Here is a 20,763-nt window from a genome sequence, read left to right as displayed (position 1 = left end):
GTTCTTATGTGGTTTCTTCATTGCCACAATTATTCAACCCCTTAAAGACTACCACTCTGAAGAACAGAGGTTCATACAGGTGCTTTCCATCAGGTATTGAAAACACCTGTGGATGTCACCGAGCAGCAATCAAGCATAATAAGCACCAATTAGGCAGCTTTAAAATGACTGTGATACTCAGCTCCTTCTAGACATTTACTGGTGTGGTTACAAACATGGTGAAGGCAAGAGAATGGTCCAGGAAGACAAGAGAAGAGGTGATTTCTCTTCACAGGAAGGGCAATGGCTATAAGAAGATTGCAAAGATGTTAAACATACCAAGAGACACCTTAGGAAGCATCATTCGCAAATTCAAGGCAAAGGGCACTGTTGAAACGCTACCTGGTCGTGGCAGAAAGAAGATGCTGACTTCGACTGCTGTGCGCTACCTGAAGCGTAGAGTGGAGAGAAGTCCCCGTGTGACTGCTGAGGAACTGAGAAAAGATTTGTCAGATGTGGGTACAGAAGTTTCAGCCCAGACAATAAGACGCACACTGCGTAATGAAGGCCTCCGTGCCAGAACTCCCAGGCGTACCCCCTTGCTGTCTCCAAAGAATAAGAAGAGTCGACTGCAGTATGCCAAAAGCCATGTGGACAAACCACAAAAGTTGTGGGATAGTGTTCTGTGGACTGATGAAACAAAATTAGAACTGTTTGGGCCCATGGATCAACGCTATGTTTGGAGGAGGAAGAACAAGGCCTATGATGAAAAGAACACCTTGCCTACTGTGAAGCATGGTGGAGGGTCAATCATGCTTTGGGGCTGTTTTGCTTCTGCAGGTACAGGGAAGCTTCAGCGTGTGCAAGGTACCATGAATTCTCTTCAGTACCAGGAGATATTGGATGGAAACGTGATGCAGTCCGTCACACACCTGAGGCTTGGGATACGTTGGACCTTTCAACAGGACAATGATCCCAAGCATACCTCCAAGTCCACTAGAGCATGGTTGCAGAGGAAAGGCTGGAACATTTTGGAGTGGCCATCGCAGTCACCAGACTTAAATCCGATTGAGAACCTCTGGTGGGACTTAAAGAAAGCAGTTGCAGTGCGCAAGCCTAAGAATGTGACTGAACTGGAGGCCTTTGCCCATGAAGAATGGGCGAAGATACCCGTAGATCGCTGCAAGACACTTGTGTCAAGCTATGCTTCACGTTTAAAAGCTGTTATAACTGTAAAAGGATGCTGTACTAAGTACTAAGATTGAATGTCACTTGGGGGTTGAATAAAACTGATAATGCTGTGAGCACAGAAAAGACATTTGTGGTTATTTCATTATAACTGTTATGTTATATTTGTCTGACCTACAAGTGCCTCTTTAATGTAAATGTAAGCAAGATGACTGAATGATCAAAAGCAATGTCAAACTGGCCAAAACACTCAATTTCAGTGGGGGTTGAATAATTTTGGTCACAACTGTATATTCCAAAACATTGTTACAGTCTTTAATGGATGGACTTCTATCAGCACTATTTATTAAAATACCTAATGATAATAATAAAATACTTAATAAATTATGCATAAACATCAAAAACAGATACATATCTATCATATTTTTGTTCTGCCTTAATGCAAAACACATTATCGTATTGCATAACACGCATTACCGTGCACGAGCTAATGCAGCACGCTGGTGTGAACAGCTCCTTATAGAGTGTTCCAGCCCCGGTCATTGTCATTGCTGGACACCCTTATCTGCTTATGAATGTGGACAATAATATAAAAAGAATGTAAATTTAAAAAGGAGATTCCTATGCTGAATAAAGTCATATAAATCACATACAGTTATTAGAATGTAATATTTTTTACAATACACCTCCTTCATCTGACCACGACGAATTAGAAACAGAAATAAAATCCTTTGTGTGTGGGTTGATCCTGCAGCATATGTCTTCTGTACATTATTTCTGCATTTTCTCCACCTATGAATAAAGTGAGTTAGCATCTATAAAGGAACAGACAGTCTTCTGTCATCAAATGTGCTATTTAGCTTCAAATTCCATTCAGACGAAAGGAAAGTCAGTGCGCTGTCAGTTTATCTTTCTCCTCTCATGTTTTGACATTGAATAGGTCCCATTGTGCTATACATCATCAATTCTATGATATCTGTAGGTTCAGTTTTAAATGAGATATACTCTGCGGTGAAATCATGAGCCCAAATAAACAGGTGTGATGAAGTACAAACATTGCTGAAAATCCTTTATTCCTCATTAAAGCTAAACTCTAGGCTTGCCTAAAAAGTACTCCATATAGAGATCAGGCAGTAAAAGAAAATGTGCAGAAACAAATTAAAATGTAGCTTGGTGGTTTAATTAGGTCACATGATGCAGTACAGTAGCTTCAAATAAATGTAAAAAATCAGATGTATGAGTTTATTACAAACAAACATTTCCTGCTTCTCAAAGGAATTCAGTATAGTAGTTACAACACTTTTCTGGTGGTATAGCCCCTTTAAAATAGCCTGCTTCTAATCAGAAAAGCCTTGTGACAGTTTTGTTGGAAGATCCAACATGTGCGCCAGATTTAGGTAGTTCTTATTTCCACCACTTTAAAGGCCAAGTTCACCCATGGAACATGTTACACTTGTATTTAGGGTCTAACACGTAACATGTTCCAGCTCCTGCCCCCTCTCCCCCCGAAACACCCCTCCCTATGATAGCGGGTGGAGGTTCTTCTCCCCCTCACAGCCATATCATTCATTCATTCATATTCCCATGAATGAATAAACTACAAGTACCATCTGGACTAGGCTGCGGGGGTGCTAATGAGCAACTCCGTAATCCACTGACTTGTCCTCAGGCTTTCAAACAGAAAGCCTGTACAGAGGTGTGGTCTGAAAGCTAGATGACATGTCTGTGGGAGCCCACATTGCACCCGTGATCTACTCATAGCAAGTATTATTATTATTATGCAGGATTTATATAGCGCCAACAGCTTGCTCAGTGCTTTAACGAATTTCTCCTTACCGTGAGTACTCGCAGTTGGATGTGCAGAAATCCCCCATAAAGCTGTGCGAATCTCGCTTACCACGACTGCAGCTAAACTACACGATTCCTGCCCATCCAAATGAGTTAGCTTCTGTTGAAATGTGGGGGGTGGAGCTCCCTATACCTGGAAATGATCACACGACACTTTCAGGCTGCTCTTGGAATTCACATAAGGGCTGGTTTCAGACTCAGCCCCCGGTTTTATTACAAACACACGCGCCCCCCACATGAATAAAGTCAATCCCCTCCCACCGAACAATGCAATGGGGAGTGCCTATACACAGGACATACATTCCGATTGGAGCATGGCCTTTCCTATTATCTATCACTGGTCCTCCCCCATGAGCCTTCTGAGGTCAGCAGACTTCCTCCCCTTCCCCCCATGAGCCCTCTGTGGAGGGCATATTTCCTGTCCTACTAGCTCCTATTGGTATGTAAATTCTTTGTACAAGCATTCCCTAAGCTAAACACCAGTCTGTACCTGGATGGGCCCGATACGATCTTTATTAAAACACATCCATCCAAGATACAGTTCAGGTCTGTAATGGGTTGTAAGATATGCATAAGCCTACATGTGGAGTTCACACCGCTTGGCGCCTTGCGTTATGAAGCCCATGTGGTACTATGCTGATGATATGTGGATACAGGCCCGCGGTCTACTGCCAGCGGCATTCGCATCGAATGCCGTGGTGGTATACACGCCGGTCTATAAGCGCAGATCCGCCATCTCATCCATTACCGAGCTGAGTACTGTAATACATACATTGTACATGCGCATGGCCCAATTGCAGCCTTCAGAGCTTTAATTAAGCCACACGAGAGACATATGAATAACACTCATATGACACATTTAAAGTTCGACCAACAATACAAAATTTCCATGACAGTGATATTTGGAGACAAGGTCGGTGATGTAATTTGGGGCAGAGTAATAAATGGCTTTATACGTTATTGTTAATGTTTTGAATTTTATCCGTTGGGCAACGGGAAGCCAGTGGAGGGATTGGCAGAGAGGGGTGGCAGATACAGAACGGTTAGTAAGGTGGATAAGTCTGGCAGCAGCATTCATGATAGACTGAAGAGGGGATAGCCTGCGATTAGGTAGGCCAATGAGGAGGGAGTTAAAATAGTCAAGGCAAGATATAACAAGGGAGTGAATAAGTTGCTTAGTGGTTTCCGAGGTTAGGAAAGGGCGTATCTTGGAGATGTTGCGGAGGTGAAGTCTACACGATTTGGACAGTGATTGGATTTGGGGCTGAAAGGACAGATGGGAGTCTAGGATTACACCTAGTACCCTGGCATGAGGGGAGGGACTGATGATTGTGTTATTGATCTTGATGGAGAAGTCAGGGGAGGGGACAAGGGCTGGAGGGAATACTAAGAGCTCAGTTTTGGAAAGATTGAGTTTGAGGAAGTGGAGTGACATCCATGCCAATATGTCACTTAGTAGGTTATGCGAGTGGAGACTGAAGGGGTGAGGTGAGGGGTAGAAAGATAGATTTGTGTGTCATCAGCATAGAGATGGTACTTAAAGCCGTGGGAGTTTATCAAGTGACCAAGGGAGGAGGTGTAGATGGAGAAGAGAAGGGGTCCAAGGACAGATCCTTGTGGCACCCCTACTGAAAGAGGGAGTGACGAGGAGGAGGCAGCATTATAGGTAACGCTGAAGGAGCGCTGCGATATGTAGGAGGAGAACCAGGAGAGAGCAGAGTCTCTGAGGCCAAGAGAGTGGAGTTTTTTGAGGAGGAGGGGATGGTCAACCATATCAAAAGCCGCAGAGAGGTCAAGTAGTAAGAGTACGGAGTAGTGGCCATTGGTTTTAGCAGTTAGTAGATCATTAGTGAGTTTTAGTAGGGCAGTTTCAGTGGAGTGTAGAGAGCGAAAGCCAGACTGTAAAGGGTCAAGAAGGTTGTTGTCGGTGAGGTGGGAGCTCAGGCGATTGTAGACTAAGCGTTCTAGGAGTTTAGAGGTAAATGGCAGCAGGGAGATGGGTCTTAAGTTGTTCAGGTTGGTGGGGTCCAGGGAGGGCTTTTAAAGTATGGGAGTGATGTGCACATGCTTTAGAGGGGAGGGGAAGGCACCAGTAGAGAGGGAAAGATTGAAGATGTGAGTGAGGGAGCATAGGATGGAAGAAGAGGGTGACTGTAGTAGTTGAGGGGACAGGATCCAGGGGGCAGGTAGTGAGATGGGCTTCTGAGAAAACCTTAGTGACCTCTTTGGTAGTAGCGAGGTCAAAAGAGGAAAGTGTTGGGGGAGGTTTAGTATAAGGTTTGCTAAGTGGGATGGATGTCTGTGCAGTGGCAATGCCCCTATGAATTGCGTCAATCTTGTTTTTGAAATGATTTGCAATCTCGTGAGCAGTGAGTGAGGTACTGGGTGGAGGTGGAGAAAGTAGAGAGTTAAAAGTAGAGAAGAGACGATGAGGACTGGATGAGAAGGTATTAATATTAGTGAGAAAGTAGGCTTGTTTGGCAGCATGAAGGGAGGGATTGTATGTTAAGAAAGCAGATTTATATCGGGTGAATGCTTGCTGGGATTTGGTTTTACACCACAATCGCTCCAGCGCACGACTATGTCGTTTAAGATTTCTGGTGTGGTCAGTCTGCCGAGGTTGTAATGGTTGGGGCCTGAGAGGAAAGGGGGTGTTTGTGAGATTGTAGGGAGTGCAAAGAAAGGAGAAAACAAGGTCTAATGTATTCCCATCAGAGTGAGTGGAGGACTGTATACACTGTGCTAATGCAAAAGATGAGGTTGTGTTGAAGAGTTGGGATGTAGCCGGGTTGTTGACATTAATAGGGTTGTTAAAATCTCTGAGAATGATAGCGGGTAGTTCAGAGGAGAGAAAGTAGGGTAGCCAGGCGGAGAAATCATCAAGAAAGCGGGACACGGGTCCAGGAGGCCGATAGATCACTGCAATACTCAGAGAAATGGGAGAAAACAGCCGGATGCAGTGAGTCTCGAAAGAAGAGAAGGATAGAGAGGGAGGGTTAGGGAGGACTTGAAAGGAGTACAAAGCCTTCCAGGCTCCTGCAGGAAAAAACAATAAATGCACATTTTTTTTCTGCAAAAATATGTGCATTTATTATTTTTTCTGTAAGGTTGAACGTATCCTTTAGGAATCTGTCTCAGTGGTTGTGACTGCAAACTGGTGGTTATTAAGACCAACTCCTAGCTGACGTACACATAGACTTTGGTGATCAGATTTTCAAAGTAATATCTGGGAAAACTCTACTGATCACATCCACTTTTATTGGGGTGGGATATGGGTGGAGCAGGGGGTAGGGATAATAGATGCATGCAAGGAGTACTGCACCAAATGTTGGGTGTGGTCATATTGTTTTAACAGTGGGAAGAGCTTATTGGTGTATGGTTTGAAAACCTACTTTGCTCTGGATCCAGAATACAAGCCCAGCTGTGCATTGCAGGTTACCATCAAGCATGGGCAAAGGGGCAAATGATTCACATCCTTAACTCCCACAACAAAGTCTACACCAACAGGAAAGGGACTGCCTTTGTCTAGGGTTGATCACTTGCATGGGTGGGTGCAATTAGTTTCAGAAGCCAGCAAGCTCCCATTGCTTTCAGTGGGGCTGCCTCCTGCAGCTAATCGCGGGGACTCCCTACTGGGGTTCTTGCATCTAACTGAAGGCAGTGTGAATACACCCTTAAAAGCCACAAAGGGTGTGCAGACCTGGAAAACAAGAATAGAGATTTCATTACTGGTCTCCCAGGGAGAAAAAAAAATGTAGTTTAACTTTAATTTAGTTTGTTGCCATACTCTAAGATATCTCTTTGGGGTAATTAGCTGTTACTTGTCTTTTTCATTTATCTTTTTGTTGTAGGGATTTACGAGGCAATATGTTTGAGTGTGACTGCAAAGCCAAATGGCTGTTTTCTTGGCTGAAGATGACGAACTCCACCGTGTCTGATGTGGTTTGTGTTGGTCCTCCTGAATACCAAGGAAAGAAGCTGAATGATGTGACCAGTTTCGATTCAGAATGCATAACTACGGGTAAGTGTGAGATGGAAGCTGTAGAGGTTTGCAGAACTGGTCATCTGTACCACCACAACCCATTTTTTTATGTTTTTTATTTTAAATCTCAATGTGGCATTTTAAAAGGGACAACCAAGCAAAAAATGTTTTGGCAGTAGAAGACATTTCACTTCAAGCACTGGTTGCGTTAGGGAACATTACTGAACATTACTGCAGTGTTTATACCAGGTATGTTGCTGTTTGAGATATACGTACATTTTCTGCTAATAGCCAAAAGCTTTATGGGAAGTAGTTTCTTTCAAAATACTTATTCACATGTGCAACCAGGTGGAAGTAAATCTAGTCAGTTGAGCCCTTGCTTTTTCTGCTCACCTGAACAATGACATGCGAATGCTCAGGGCTGTACGAATGCCGCATTCAATGGGCCTTACGAATACCAACCATGACCCATGCAAGTCTTCAGGGCCATATCACAACCATCCCCACAACTGCATACACTTTACAGAATCCATTTAATTTGTACATAGCTAATCCAACAGTTTTCACTCTATTTGCAGATTTTGTTGTCCATCAGATATTGACCTATCAGTCTGTGTCAGTGGACACATTTCAGTACAAGAATGATGTATTTGTGGCAATAGCACAACCAAGCATGGAGAACTGCATGATTCTTGAGTGGGACCACATTGAAATGAACTTTAGAAGCTACGATAATATAACAGGTACTGTAATAAATTGATTCTTTCAATGTCTGGCTAAAGGCTAAGTCAACCCTCAACTGGCATTTTAGATTTAGATAGAGGATGATGGTTTAAAGCACCTGTGGGCTGAATAAAGCACAGTGACACTCTAAGATCCACACTCTGTATTGGCAATTATTGCCCTCATAGAGAAATTAGCATGCCAATGTTTTTGACCTGCAAAATAATAATTGCCTGCCCAGTAAACGAAGACAAGGAGCACTACTGCTGCAGATTGAACCACCAGCTCCAAACCAAAACCATATTAGTTTTGAAGCTTACTATACTTTATAGTGATCAGCAGCTTAAAGCTCTTTGGGGACAACTTGAGTAATTTCAGTAGGACTATGATTATTGTTAGAAGCAATTATGTATTCACTATAACTTGACAAGCTTAACGTGTTACCAAACCCAGGACCCTGCATTCACTATATCTGGTCTCCCACAGTACACAGAACATTAGAGCAGTCTTGTGACTTCTATCAGTGTCCAGCTGAGCATTGGTTAAAGCTTGTAGGAGGAGTTTTCCTTTTGCTCTAGGAGGATGCATGACCCCTGACCTCTGTCTGGACAGTGCTGATTGGCCCTGTGCTGATCACATACACTCTCCCAAGAAGAAAGAAAATCTCTCTAGCAATACACACCAAACTGAGCATGTGCAGAATGACTCCACACGATATGTCTTATCAGGAGATAAGAGGAGGGCACTGGAAGAAGGGGAGGATCAGAGAAGTGAGGATGAAACAGTGTTTTTACATAATGCAGAGGGTTAATCCCTTAGGTTCCACAGAGTATTACAAGCATGCTTTACTGCATATACAGACTGATTTTACTGTTGTGGGTTTAGTAACACATTAAGTTGCCTGTAGATTTAATAATTTCATATCATTCAAATAAAAATTCAAACAGAAAATGTGGATATAAATGGAATACATGAAATTAAAAAAAAATTTAATAAAAAAGTGAAGTAATGAAGTAAAAAATGAAACAGCGGATCACATTTCCACTGCATAGAAGTTTACCAAGAAGCCCGATGTCTCATATAGTTTATTTTAATTTAAAGCCTAACTCCAGCCAATAATTTTTTTTGTTGTTTTATGTAGATTGTAGGATTGTACAGTAAATAACTGTTTTTATTGCCATCTGTGGTTCCAATGGGGAGGTTTCCACTCATTTATATGTTCACCTCCGGGACAATATGTGGTGGGGAATCTCATCAAAAAGGAACATACATCAAGTAGACATACTGTATAAAAGGACATCAAATTAACATCATTTTGCCAAGTTTCCCATCCTGGCATTTGTGTCTGTTGTACAATATACACCTTGCTAAATACCCTGGGGTGTCTTCTTTTCTTTGTGTTGTCTTTTAGCTGGTGTTTAATTTTAAAGGTAATTTGGAGCTAGAAAATTAGCCATCCAAAAAAAAGCACAGCAGTGCAGCCTGTAAAACAAAATGTACCTCTAAACCTGCCCATAGATGGATCTAATTTCAGCCGCTTCAGCAGGGACCTACCAAATTCCAATCCGTTTGTGTGTGTTCCTGTTCAACAGAAGTCAATCATTAGATAAGGCTGTTTTTTGACCGTATACCAATAACATAACAGCACATCTAAACCAACATGTAGTTGGGGGCTTTGTAATCAGTAAAAATAAAAAATATATATTTTTGTGAAACTATTTTTATTAGTATTTATTCTGACATGTACCTTTCACAGAAGGTGACTTCTGCTTTTTAACTTTTGCATTATTTATTCATTTTTAATTGTCTTGGTCTAAAAGAAGCCTTGGTGATTGAAAGCCAACTTACAAGCTAAGCAGTTTTAGAAAATTAACCATATATTTCCTTTTGACAGGCCAGTCCATTGTTGGATGCAAAGCCATACTTATTGACGACCAGGTGTTCATGGTGGTAGCTCAGCTGTTTGGTGGCTCTCACATATACAAGTATGATGAAAGCTGGGCCAAGTTCACCAAGTTTCAAGACATTGAAGTCTCCCGTATTTCCAAACCCAATGATATTGAACTTTTTCAAATTGAAGGTGAAACATTTTTTGTTATTGCTGACAGCTCAAAGGCTGGTCTGACTACAGTGTATAAGTGGAATGGGAAAGGGTTTTATTCCTATCAGTCTCTCCATGAATGGTTTCGAGACACAGATGCAGAATTAGTTGAAATTGATGATAAGCCTCATCTTGTGTTATCCAGTCGTTCTCAAATACCTCTTATTTTGCAATGGAACAAAAGTACAAAGAAATTCACCCCTCATAGTGACATTCCAAACATGGAAGATGTTCTAGCAGTTAAGAGCTTCAAGATGAAAGATGAACTTTATATTGCATTGACCAGATTTATTGGGGACTCCAAAATCATGAAATGGAATGGAAAGCAATTTTTGGAGATTCAGGCTCTACCATCCCGTGGAGCAATGGCATTACAACCCTTTAACTTTAAAGATAGGCATTATTTAGCATTGGGCAGTGATTATACTTTTTCACAGATTTACCAGTGGGATCCTGAGAAGAAGACTTTTGAGAAGTTCAAAGAGATCTATATCCAAGCACCTCGTTCTTTCACAGCAGTATCAACTGATCGACGGGATTTTGTCTTTGCTTCTAGCTTTAAAGGGAACACTCAGATTTTTGAACATGTCATTGTTGACCTGAGTTTGTAAAATGTTGATCAACATACAGAGTTACATATGTGTACATAACCTAATCTGCATTTTTGAGAGCATACTTTGGTTATTGGCATGACACTGTTCATTTATAATTTTTAATAGTTTTCAATCATTTTGTAACCAATACTGAACAACTGCTTGGGAACCAGTCTAACAAATATAGGCAAATATAATTTTTGAGATGTCAGGATAAGCTATTTCTGTATTATATATATATATATTTGCTTACTTGCTATAGAAGAGCCTTTAGTAGTCAGTAACTCTCAAGCTATGTTATTAAAGAAAGTTTGCAAGCTCAAATTTGGGACTTGCAGTGCATGCCAAGATGCAAATTAGCTGAAACCTTTAGCTGCTTTTAAGTTGCCCATACCTGCTGATGTACAGGGTTTGATTTACTAAAACTGGAGAGTGCAAAATCTGGTGCAACCCTGCATATAAACCAATCAGCTTCCAGGTTTTATTGTCGAAGCCTAATTGAACAAGCTGGGATTTTTAAAATTTGATTGGCTTCCATGAACAGCTGCACCAAATTTTGCACTCTCCAGTTTTAGTAAATTGATCCCGCAGTTTGCAGGATTGTCAAATTTTTTCATATCTGCTTATGGCCAAATTGGAAAGATACAACCATTTGGTGCCTTGGCCAAATATTCCTATAATTTTGGTGGTAGTAGAAGCATTGATCATGCAAAGACCACATACTGTACACTGGTACATACTGACATTGTATGACTTGTCCATTATGCCTGATTGTTGTCAGTCACTTATTGATAGGGAGCATAAAGGGGCAATTATCTATACATTAGACATAAAATGGGTTAATTTGAAGTTTTTTCCCCCCGTACATAGGCATTTTCATAGCAAGAAAAACCTGAGAGCCAAACTTTGCTTACAAGATCAGCCCAACCAAAATGGTATTTAATTTACAGTTTGTCTATTATGGACACAGATGTCTAGTGGATTCCTATATTTCTTTGGGACTCCAGCGTTGAGTTCTCCCTTTGGCACTTTCTGGAACAATTACAACCCACTATGAACCGTAACTCCATATGTTACAAGTGTGGCACTCCCCTTGTCCTGTTGCATTTTACAGTAAATAATATAAAATAAACATGCAGAGAGAGGGGGAATGCAAAAGCAGATATGGAATCTGGGAACTCAACTGCAGGGATCTACAGAGATCTAACCATCAGGGTCCCCAAGATATTTAAGAAACTGTTATGCCATTTAAAAGCACAGTATCTTCAAAAGACTAAAATAACAGATTTGGTTGGTCTGACCCTTTAGCTGTATAGTAGAAGTGTAATGGAATGTATACTCTATTACTTATAACCTTTTTTTCTTGTAAGAATATTTTTATGGTTGTATTTTTTGTATGGTATGTTTTCTAAATTTGAACTACAATGATATTTGGAAACTACAGAAAGAAATTATTACTCAATTGTAATATTACAAGTTAAAATAGCCTGTACATTTCCTGCTATACTTAAATGTAAATCTGGTATCGTCTACAGGTACACTGACTATTTTAGAAAATATTCATTTCTTAACATGACCCACCCCTGAAAAAAGTAACAAAAAGACGTACAAGTGTAGAATCTTGCAAAAGGAAAATAGGGAAATCAAAATTGTTGCTTATTAAAGGGTGAGATTTACAATCTACTGCAGTATCCAGACTACAATTCAACTTGCACTGATATGCAAGTACCAGCTTCAGCTAGGAGGGTAGTGCTTGGCTCTTCTGTTTCCTGCTCCTCAAATATGGTCCAGTGACCACATGTGAGCAACAAGAGTGGAAGGGGCAAATCAACCGAGATGAAGTTGGTAATTGTACTTCGAACGTGCTCTTAAAGATAAGTGAGGCTGTGTGAAGCCACCTTCAGTGCACCAAAACCAATGGGGACTGGCAAAAAATCTGGTCCACAATATCCTCATGCTATATAAACATAGTTTCTGCCAAATTGGCACTTAAGGTTTTCATCTAGTGGTACATGGTTCCATCCAGATTAGCACACCTCCATACCTCGCTTATTAATACAAGGCTGGAATGCAGAAGATGTAAAGTAGATTCTTGACCAAAGTGTTCAAATGCCTACATACTTTATTTAGTTGCCCTTTCCCTAGAGACCCATGGTTTGTGCTTCCTCATCTAAATCCTCCTGTTCTCACTAAACGTCCTGGTGTCCCCCAATTCCTACATACTTTCCCTCCTCTGTGCTCCAATTTAGTTATTTCTCCTTACTCTTTCGTGCTTTATTTCTTCTTTTCCCCTTTTGTTTTACAGAGTTTTTAAGACAGGCCATGCTTCACCTATATATCTGCTTATTACATCCTGGGTTCACAAATTCTTTAGTCTGTTAATACTGTACACAAGCATATGTTACAGATTTGACAATCACTTACCAAATGTACAATTTTAAAATTCTCTGTAACTATCTTAATGTTTTTTAAAACGTTTCAATAAAAAACGAATTAAAGTGAAAAAAGCCTAAAAGTGGGAGGTATGCAGCTTGCCACCCTCTAGTTGTATCCATTATGCTGGCATCAGATAAAAAAATTCTAACATACTTGGGCTTCATGCACACAAGGCATTTACCCATCTCCAGTGAACTCCCTTTCTCCTGGCAGAAGAGAAGCAACTTAAAAAACATGCCTAAAACTGCATTTTGGAAACGCATTTAGGCAGGTCAAGCATTTTGGTATTCATTCGTTTTATTGGCCAGAATATTAATTTATTATGGCCATTGGAATGAAAGAATGTTCAAGCACTAAACACCTATTTGTGTACAGCCACACAATGGGGTGCATTAAGAAGCTAAAAAAAACCTGTAAAAGTAGTGTTTTTTACACCCAATGTGCACGATCCCTAACACACACTGGTGTGCACCTTTACTTCAAGCTATTTTTACCTATACTTCACCATAACAATATACTTCACCATACCAATATGCTGGACAGATCATTCACCAAGTTTTGGTGACTTGTGATTGATACATCACTGACATTGTGGACAACCAAGGTAAAACTGCATACAACATAGATACAGCTTTCCCCTGTAAAATACAATACAGATACACGTGTTATGCCGTTGCCTCAGATGGCTCTTCTAGCATTCACGGAAATAGCTAAAGAAAAACTAAAGTCTGCAAATGCTCACCTCCTCAACAATAGTCTGAAGTCCAAGAGATCTCATCCTTACCCTGGTGTTTATTAGGTGTCCGGTTTTCCCTGCGGATGATGACATGGTATAACAGGGCACAGAGTGGCATGGCTGGCTGCAGGAGACCCTGTTTGGGATATCTTGGAAGCAGATGCAGAGCTGGAGCTGGCTAACTAGCAGTAGAAAGATACTGGATCTTGGATGCATAGTCAGATGGGCAGAGTTCAGCAACAACTGGGCAGCAGGAGTGCAAAGTCAGGAACCAGGAGCAGAGTCAGGGCCAGGTCAGGGTCAGTATCAAGCGAGCAGAAGATGTACCTGAACAGGCAGGAAGCAAGGTTGGGTCACAAGCCAGAGTCAGCAACAGAGGTTCAGGAACAAACAGGATGAACAAGCTGGGTCAGGACGAGCACAAGATCATGTCACAGAAAGAAGGAGCTGACAACCACTCAAAAATGAACCTGAGACCTGTAAGGCCTTAAATAGGCCAATAGGTGCCAAAGTCTATTAAACAAGCATGCTCACGCATATGAGCATGTGCACAATACTAATGCTCACGTGCACACAGATGTGTGCAGGGTCCCAATGCTGTGTACAGTTCTATGGACTGTTTTGTGCGCATGCGCATTCCTTTTAAGCATGGACATTCCTTTGAGTATGGGTATTCCTTTGAGTATGGGCATTCCTTTGAGCCTGGGCTTGAGCACGACTTTCCTGACAGGATGAGTCAGTAGGAAGTGACTTGAACCTTCAATTGGTTTGCATTTCACTGTAGTGGCAGACGCCAAGGAGCTGTTGTGTTTTACTTATGTCTAACTTTACTTAATTTGGATTTTCACCTTTAATATGAGGTTCTCACACCCTTTTTGGTACACAAATATCAATCTCTATATTTTTTGTCTACTTACTTATTTTTTTAACAAAAGAGGTTTCAGCCCACTCCCCATCCTTCCTCCTTGTCTGGGCAAATGAAGTCAGTGCTCCCAGTACCTCTTGGGATATGTGACGTGCATATACCAGGATACACTGGAAGCACTGCAGTCATTCTGTTCATTAAAAAGGGGGTTGTGGGTCTAGCGCCCAGGAAGAGCCGGCAGACTCATGATGACTCATGATGATGTCCCTAGGGAACATGGCAGCGCAAGACCTGAGTGCCTGCTGCAGAGAAGATGATCTCAGTGGGGCCAGCTTGGATCCACTGGATGGGTGAGTATCTGAACTGTGAGGAACCCAGCATCAGCTAAGCAGGGAAAAAAATAATAAGGGGGGGGGGGGGGTGAGGTTCCTCTTTATTGCTCAGAGAAAATTGACACATTCTTGCTTTCAGAAAATGCGAGATCTAATAAAAATCTATAGGAAAGCACGGGCACACCGTGCTGCACCTGCGCTGAAATGGGGAAACAGAGGAAACCGCACCAGAGCAGTGTGAAAAGGGCCTTAGTTAAAACTGCTGGAAACACTACAATTTCTGTGTCTAGGAGTCCCAGATGTTTGCGCACCTTTGGCCACCTGTACAGATCAATGACAGGCTGCAGCCATACGCTACCGATTGCACATCAAAGCATTTACATGCATGGCCACAGTATATGGCCCTCTATTCCAGTGTGAATGAGTTACCTGCAACATCATAATAATGTTTATGTTCAAATCTTCTACCAGGAACATGAAATGGCATTGTGGAGGTTAAATATCTGTTTTTTTTTCATTTAGAACCAAGGTCACTTAGATAAAATTTGAGCCCACAACAAATAGGTCATTGTTTCCACTACGGATAAGAAGGGAATATTTCAAATGGTCAAAAAGACTTTAAAAAATAACAGAATGGTATTTTTTTTAAATCTGTATTTAATACACTAATTCTTAGAAATGTTTATGCAGCTTCTTTATTACAAACCAGTAGGTAATGAAACGTGTATAGGGCAGTGAGTATACTGTGTGTTTATTCTAACCTTAATCTGAATATACTATGCAGAAAACAGCATCTCTAGGTCAACAACTGAGATTTACACTTTAAAGGAGATTTGCTACAATTTATAAAATGCACTAATGTAAATGTAGTTTATATAAAACAACAGTTTAATACAGATTATTTGACCTAATAGAAACATTTTACGATTGTATATATATTTATCTTTTTGGTACATTAATATGTTTTTAGTGGTATGCTGTTAGGAATCTATGCACTGATACAAATAAAATAATTACAGTTCATTAATGATTTGTCTTGTTTTTTGTGGGTTAATAATAAAAGAGTGGTGATGATGAGGGATTTACATTCCTTGCTTTGTATATGTCTTTTCCCCAGTACTATAAGTTGACTCAACCACCTGCCTTTACTCCCCCTTCCCACCCATGCAGGGGCGGACTGACCATTTGGAAACTCGGGCACTGTCCGAGGGCCCGGGGTCAGTAAGGGGCCCCATGAGATGACCCTGGTACCTTTTTCATAGGCTTTTTTGAGTTTGGGCAAGGACACAGGGGCCCCATGATGCCCTATTGCCCGGGGGCCCCATGAGTTGTCAGTCCGCCCCTGCACCCATGTGAACAAATTCTTACCAATTATGTTTGCAGGCCTTAGGACAGGGGTGCTCAATTTGTGACCCCCAACCTCAAACCAGGGATGCTTCCGTACGTCCGGTTGGCAACGCATTGATTGCGATCTGAGCATGATGACCTGCTATCCCAGAGCATCAGAGTGCATCAAGCCAGCGCTGGCAGTGAAGGAAGCAGGAGGCCATGGAGAGAGCAGGATCCGCATAAACCGATGCTTCCTCTGTAGCACCAGCTCCCATCACAGGAAGAGTGATACCAAAGGCACTTCGTCTGGAACCTTTCTAGCAGCTTGGAGAGCAATGTCAGCAGAAGCTGGAAGAGGAAAAGGAGGTCAGTGTATTAACCACTTGCTGTGAGTGGGTGTCAGCTCGAGGCTGAGCGATGTGCCTATACCAGCAGACGCCCCCATTTCCGCCAACCCGAGCTATGACAGCACAAGTACAACAGATGATTTCAGCCATTGATTTTAGCAGAAGTCAGCTGTGTGTGTCCAATCACATGCAGGGTTCTGTGAACAGGGTCTGGCTGTTTATTCTCCCTGCAAAGCAGGAAGAATAAACAGCCATACAGTAAAAGCCATACATATAACACACATTACTCATTGTTAGGCACACAGTTAACCCTTTGATTGCCCCTAGACCCCTTCCCAACCAGTGTAATTTAGTACAGTGACAGCATACTGTATTAGCAATGGTCACTGTATTAGTGTCACTATTCATGTCAGTCAGTTAGTGTACCTCCCAGCCAACGTCAGCTAGTGCCAGATGTCCTGCCACACTATCACAGTCCAACTATAAGACGCTAATCACCCACTTTACAAGTATAGCGGCATAGATGCGTAAATTCCAGTATATATACACCATTGTTTGTAGACGCTACAACTTTTACACAAACCAAGTAACATACACTTATTGGGATTTTGTTTTTACCAAAGGCATGTAGCAGAATACATTTTGGCCTAAATTTATGAAGAAATTAGACTTTTTTAATTTTTTATTGAATATGTTTTACCAGAAGGTAAAAAATATGTTCTTTTCCCCCAAATTTTCAGTCTTTTTTCAACTGCTAAAAATTTCATTTGCATACAGTGTTGCATGACCGTGCATTTGCCAGTTAAAGTAGCGCAGTGCTGAATAACAAAAAATGCTCTGATTATGAAGGGGGTAAAACCTTCTGGAGCTCAAGTTGCTAAGCAACACATACACTGCACTTTTGCAATGGGCCTGTTAGCGCCTATAAAAGGGTTAACAACTATTAGGCTGCATTCATACTGAACCATGGGTGCAACAAAGTGCACATGTGGCTTTCCCGTGGGTTAGTTGCACTGAGCTATAGACTTCTATGATATCCTGAATGCAGACGTTTTGGTGTGCTTTCTGAAAGTGCACCACACTCGCAAGATATAATAGAAGTTCCTGGCAAAGCGTAGCTAACCTGCAGGAAAGCCTTAGGTGCACTGTGTTAAAGCAGCCTTATAGGGGGCTCAGGACAGTAAGAGCTCATTTACATTTGCAGTTTGGGGGGGGGTAAAACCCCATAGTTAAAACATGTTTTAACCCTCCCCCCCAATCATGGGTTTAGCATCAGGGGTGGCAATGGTGACCACGCCCCATGTTGCAGGAGGCAGCATATACAGGAACTAATCATCTCTATTTTCCTCCTGCAGGTGCTGAAAGCCAGCTTCTCCTCCTCTTCCTCCCAATGGCATTCAGCAGCAGCAGAAGGAAAATGTTCATTATGCTATTCAAAATAAAAAATTCAAAATTCACGGTGATACCTCACATGCATGGTGCAACCGCTATTTACATACCGGCACAGGGTCAACGCTCATGCATGCAGGGGCTGAAGGTAGGTAGGTGGTCTTTTCCTGTTCCTTGGGGGCCCCCTCATGATACCAATGGTCACACCTGGACACAGCTATGAGATCTCAGAAAGTGAATGCACTCAAGTCACCTCAGTTGCAATTGCAAACACTTCAGTTTTATTGGCATAACATCAGGGTTTTTATACTGTAGTCTTTGGGCAAACACACCCTCAGACCATAGCTATAATCTGACCCAACGCCCAGACCATGGCTATAATCTGACCCAACGCCCAGACCATGGCTATAATCTGACCCAACGCCCAGACCATGGCTATAATCTGACCCAACGCCCAGACCATGGCTATAATCTGACCCAACGCCCAGACCATGGCTATAATCTGACCCAACGCCCAGACCATGGCTATAATCTGACCCAACGCCCAGACCATGGCTATAATCTGACCCAACGCCCAGACCATGGCTATAATCTGACCCAGCGCCCAAGCTGTGGTTACAACATTTCAGAAATGAGAGTAAAGCTTATCTGCTTTTTTGTAAAGTTTGCAAAAACACTCATTTCTACATGAAGCTGGCATAGACAGTTTTGTTAGTGTGTACAAAGTTCATATATATGTATGTTAAACTAGCATCTTGTATTCGTGTATACAAAATGAATTCAGTTATATTCCATTTAATCCTTTCAGGTGCGCATGCACGCGGGGGGGGGGGGGTGAGGGCGATTTTTTATTTTCAGGTCATTTGGATTTTTTAAAATTATTTTTACACTGTCCCTTTCATGTTTTTTTTCTTAATCACTTTTAATGCTATCACAGGGAATGCAAATATGGGGATTGGGGAATGGGCATTGTCATATATTCTTTTTTGAGAAATCTGGGGTCTATCAGACTCTAGATATCTCCTCTGCCCTTACATTATCTAATCTCACCAAGATCGGTGTGATCAGGTGCTTTCCCAATTTACAAATGGTGCTGTTTATATCCTACGAAACTAAAGTGATGAAATGCTTGTAGCTTCCAATTTTTTAGGCTATAGAGATGATTGGCACCATTCTGGCCTCCAATCAGCTCTATGGTCAGCTGGGAGAAACACCAGCTGCATTCTCAGGTTCCCACGATGGCATGGGACTGCCCGAGAAGGCTGTGGAAGGCAGTAGGGGAGGAGGGGGGGGCACCATATCCTGTTGCTTGTAAAAGCAATCCTGCAGCTAATTAGCCACTAGGATTGCTTTTACATGAAAGCCGATCGCCGGCTGAAAAAAACGATACCAGGAAGATTCCTGCAGCTGTAGGCATCATCCTGGTATAACCATTCAAATCCAGTGATGTACCAGTACGTCGCTGGTCCTTGTTGGGTATATACAGTATGCAATGTTCTTTTTTTTTTATATACAGCCTATGGGCTGAATGAAAAAAAGAGAAGAAATCTCTGTCAGAAATGTGTGTCAAATTCAGGGTCATCTCGAGGACGCCAGAGTGCATAGCAATATAAACACAGCAGGCATCATGACTTGGGATGGTCCCTTCGGACTAGTCTGTAGGGTAATAAAGGGGTGGTTAATTGATGGCAGAAGGAGAGGATGGTGAAGGGGCGTGAGTTGGATTGTGGTGGTAGATTATTGGAAGGAGGAAGAAAAAGGAGGGGACTCCTGCATCACATTGAGTCCCGTGACATACTGGTCACTCAGTTGGCGCCCTTCCACGAAGAAAGTTATGTTGTTGAAATGCATAAAACACATTATACTCTCATATCTATGCCTGGCCATGGCAACAGAGAACAGGGGCATATGATGAATCGGGTCTGTGGACCAATAAAACCACAATTCATTTTTTTTAGTAATGCCCATGTTGAGGGTTAGGTCCAAAAAAAATGTAAATTTGGAAACCGTAATGGGTTTCCATGCGAGTGGTCTGGCATGGTTTGAATATGGGTTGGCAGCGATAGATTGTTGTGCATATAAATTGCCTTGATCCATAATCAATGCATACAGATATTATGTGAAAAACAACAACAAAATATCAAGGGGAGTAGTTAAATTTGCTGTTTCCACCTTAATTCCGGGTTGGGCAGTGGATGGGGGAAGTACGGGGGCTGATTGTGCAAACACTGTGGTTTTGTGTGCAATGTATCAAGTGACAGTGACCTACTGGCACTGCACTTGCTGGGGGAGAAGGGACGGGGGGTAAACATAGGGGCTAAACGCAGGTGCTGGCAGGTGCTGGGGCAGATCCCACTAACGCTGCGTTCTTAGGGACGCTATACTAATGTGAACACAGGTATAGTGCTGATCAGATCAAATATATTGATCTGTTCAGACATTATATTAGCAATGAAGGTTTATTGTGTATGAGCGTGTTCCTGGCAATCAAGGGGTTAAATGTGATTACTGGTGTACTGATGGGCAATCTGAAGCTATCTGGGAGGGGCGTGAAAACCATGGGAGCGTGAATCACGTAATAAATTTCGGCCAAAATGTATTCTGCAACATGTCTTTGCTAAAAAAAATCCCAATATGTGTAAATTAATTGGTTTACCTGAAAGTTATAGCGTCTACAAATTGCGGTATAGATACTGGATTTTTATTTTTTTATATTAATAATGGCGGCGATCAGCGAGTCCCTTCCTCTTAGATTATAAGCTCCAAGGAGAATAGCCCTCCTAACCTTCTTGTATTGAACTGTATTGTTGCTGTATTGTCTCCCTTTATATTGTAAAGCGCTGAGCAAACTGTTGGCGCTATATAAATCCTGTATAATAATAATAATATCTATATATATTTACAGTATATCATAC

General features: G+C 41.8%; 1 protein-coding gene across 2 annotated transcripts in view; it reads left to right on the top strand.

Moving 5' to 3' along the window:
* The window catches only part of LGI2 (leucine rich repeat LGI family member 2), a 76,819-nt gene extending 61,009 nt beyond the window's left edge, over nucleotides 1–15,810 (top strand). For both annotated transcript variants that reach the window (XM_089660028.1, XM_089660030.1), the window contains 3 exons: nucleotides 6,867–7,036; nucleotides 7,576–7,740; nucleotides 9,615–15,810. In XM_089660028.1, coding sequence (XP_089516154.1) covers nucleotides 6,867–7,036; nucleotides 7,576–7,740; nucleotides 9,615–10,432 — 1,153 coding nt within the window. In that variant the 3' untranslated portion in view covers nucleotides 10,433–15,810. The remainder of the gene's footprint in view (nucleotides 1–6,866; nucleotides 7,037–7,575; nucleotides 7,741–9,614) is intronic.
* The last annotated feature ends 4,953 nt before the right edge of the window (nucleotides 15,811–20,763 follow it).

This window comes from Staurois parvus, unplaced genomic scaffold, assembly GCF_062004578.1.
Source record: "Staurois parvus isolate SC_StPar_1 unplaced genomic scaffold, SC_StPar_1.0 ptg001199l, whole genome shotgun sequence".
Lineage (NCBI taxonomy): Eukaryota > Metazoa > Chordata > Amphibia > Anura > Ranidae > Staurois > Staurois parvus.
Note: the sequence above shows the minus strand (reverse complement) of the source record. Positions and strands in the feature narration are given on the sequence as shown.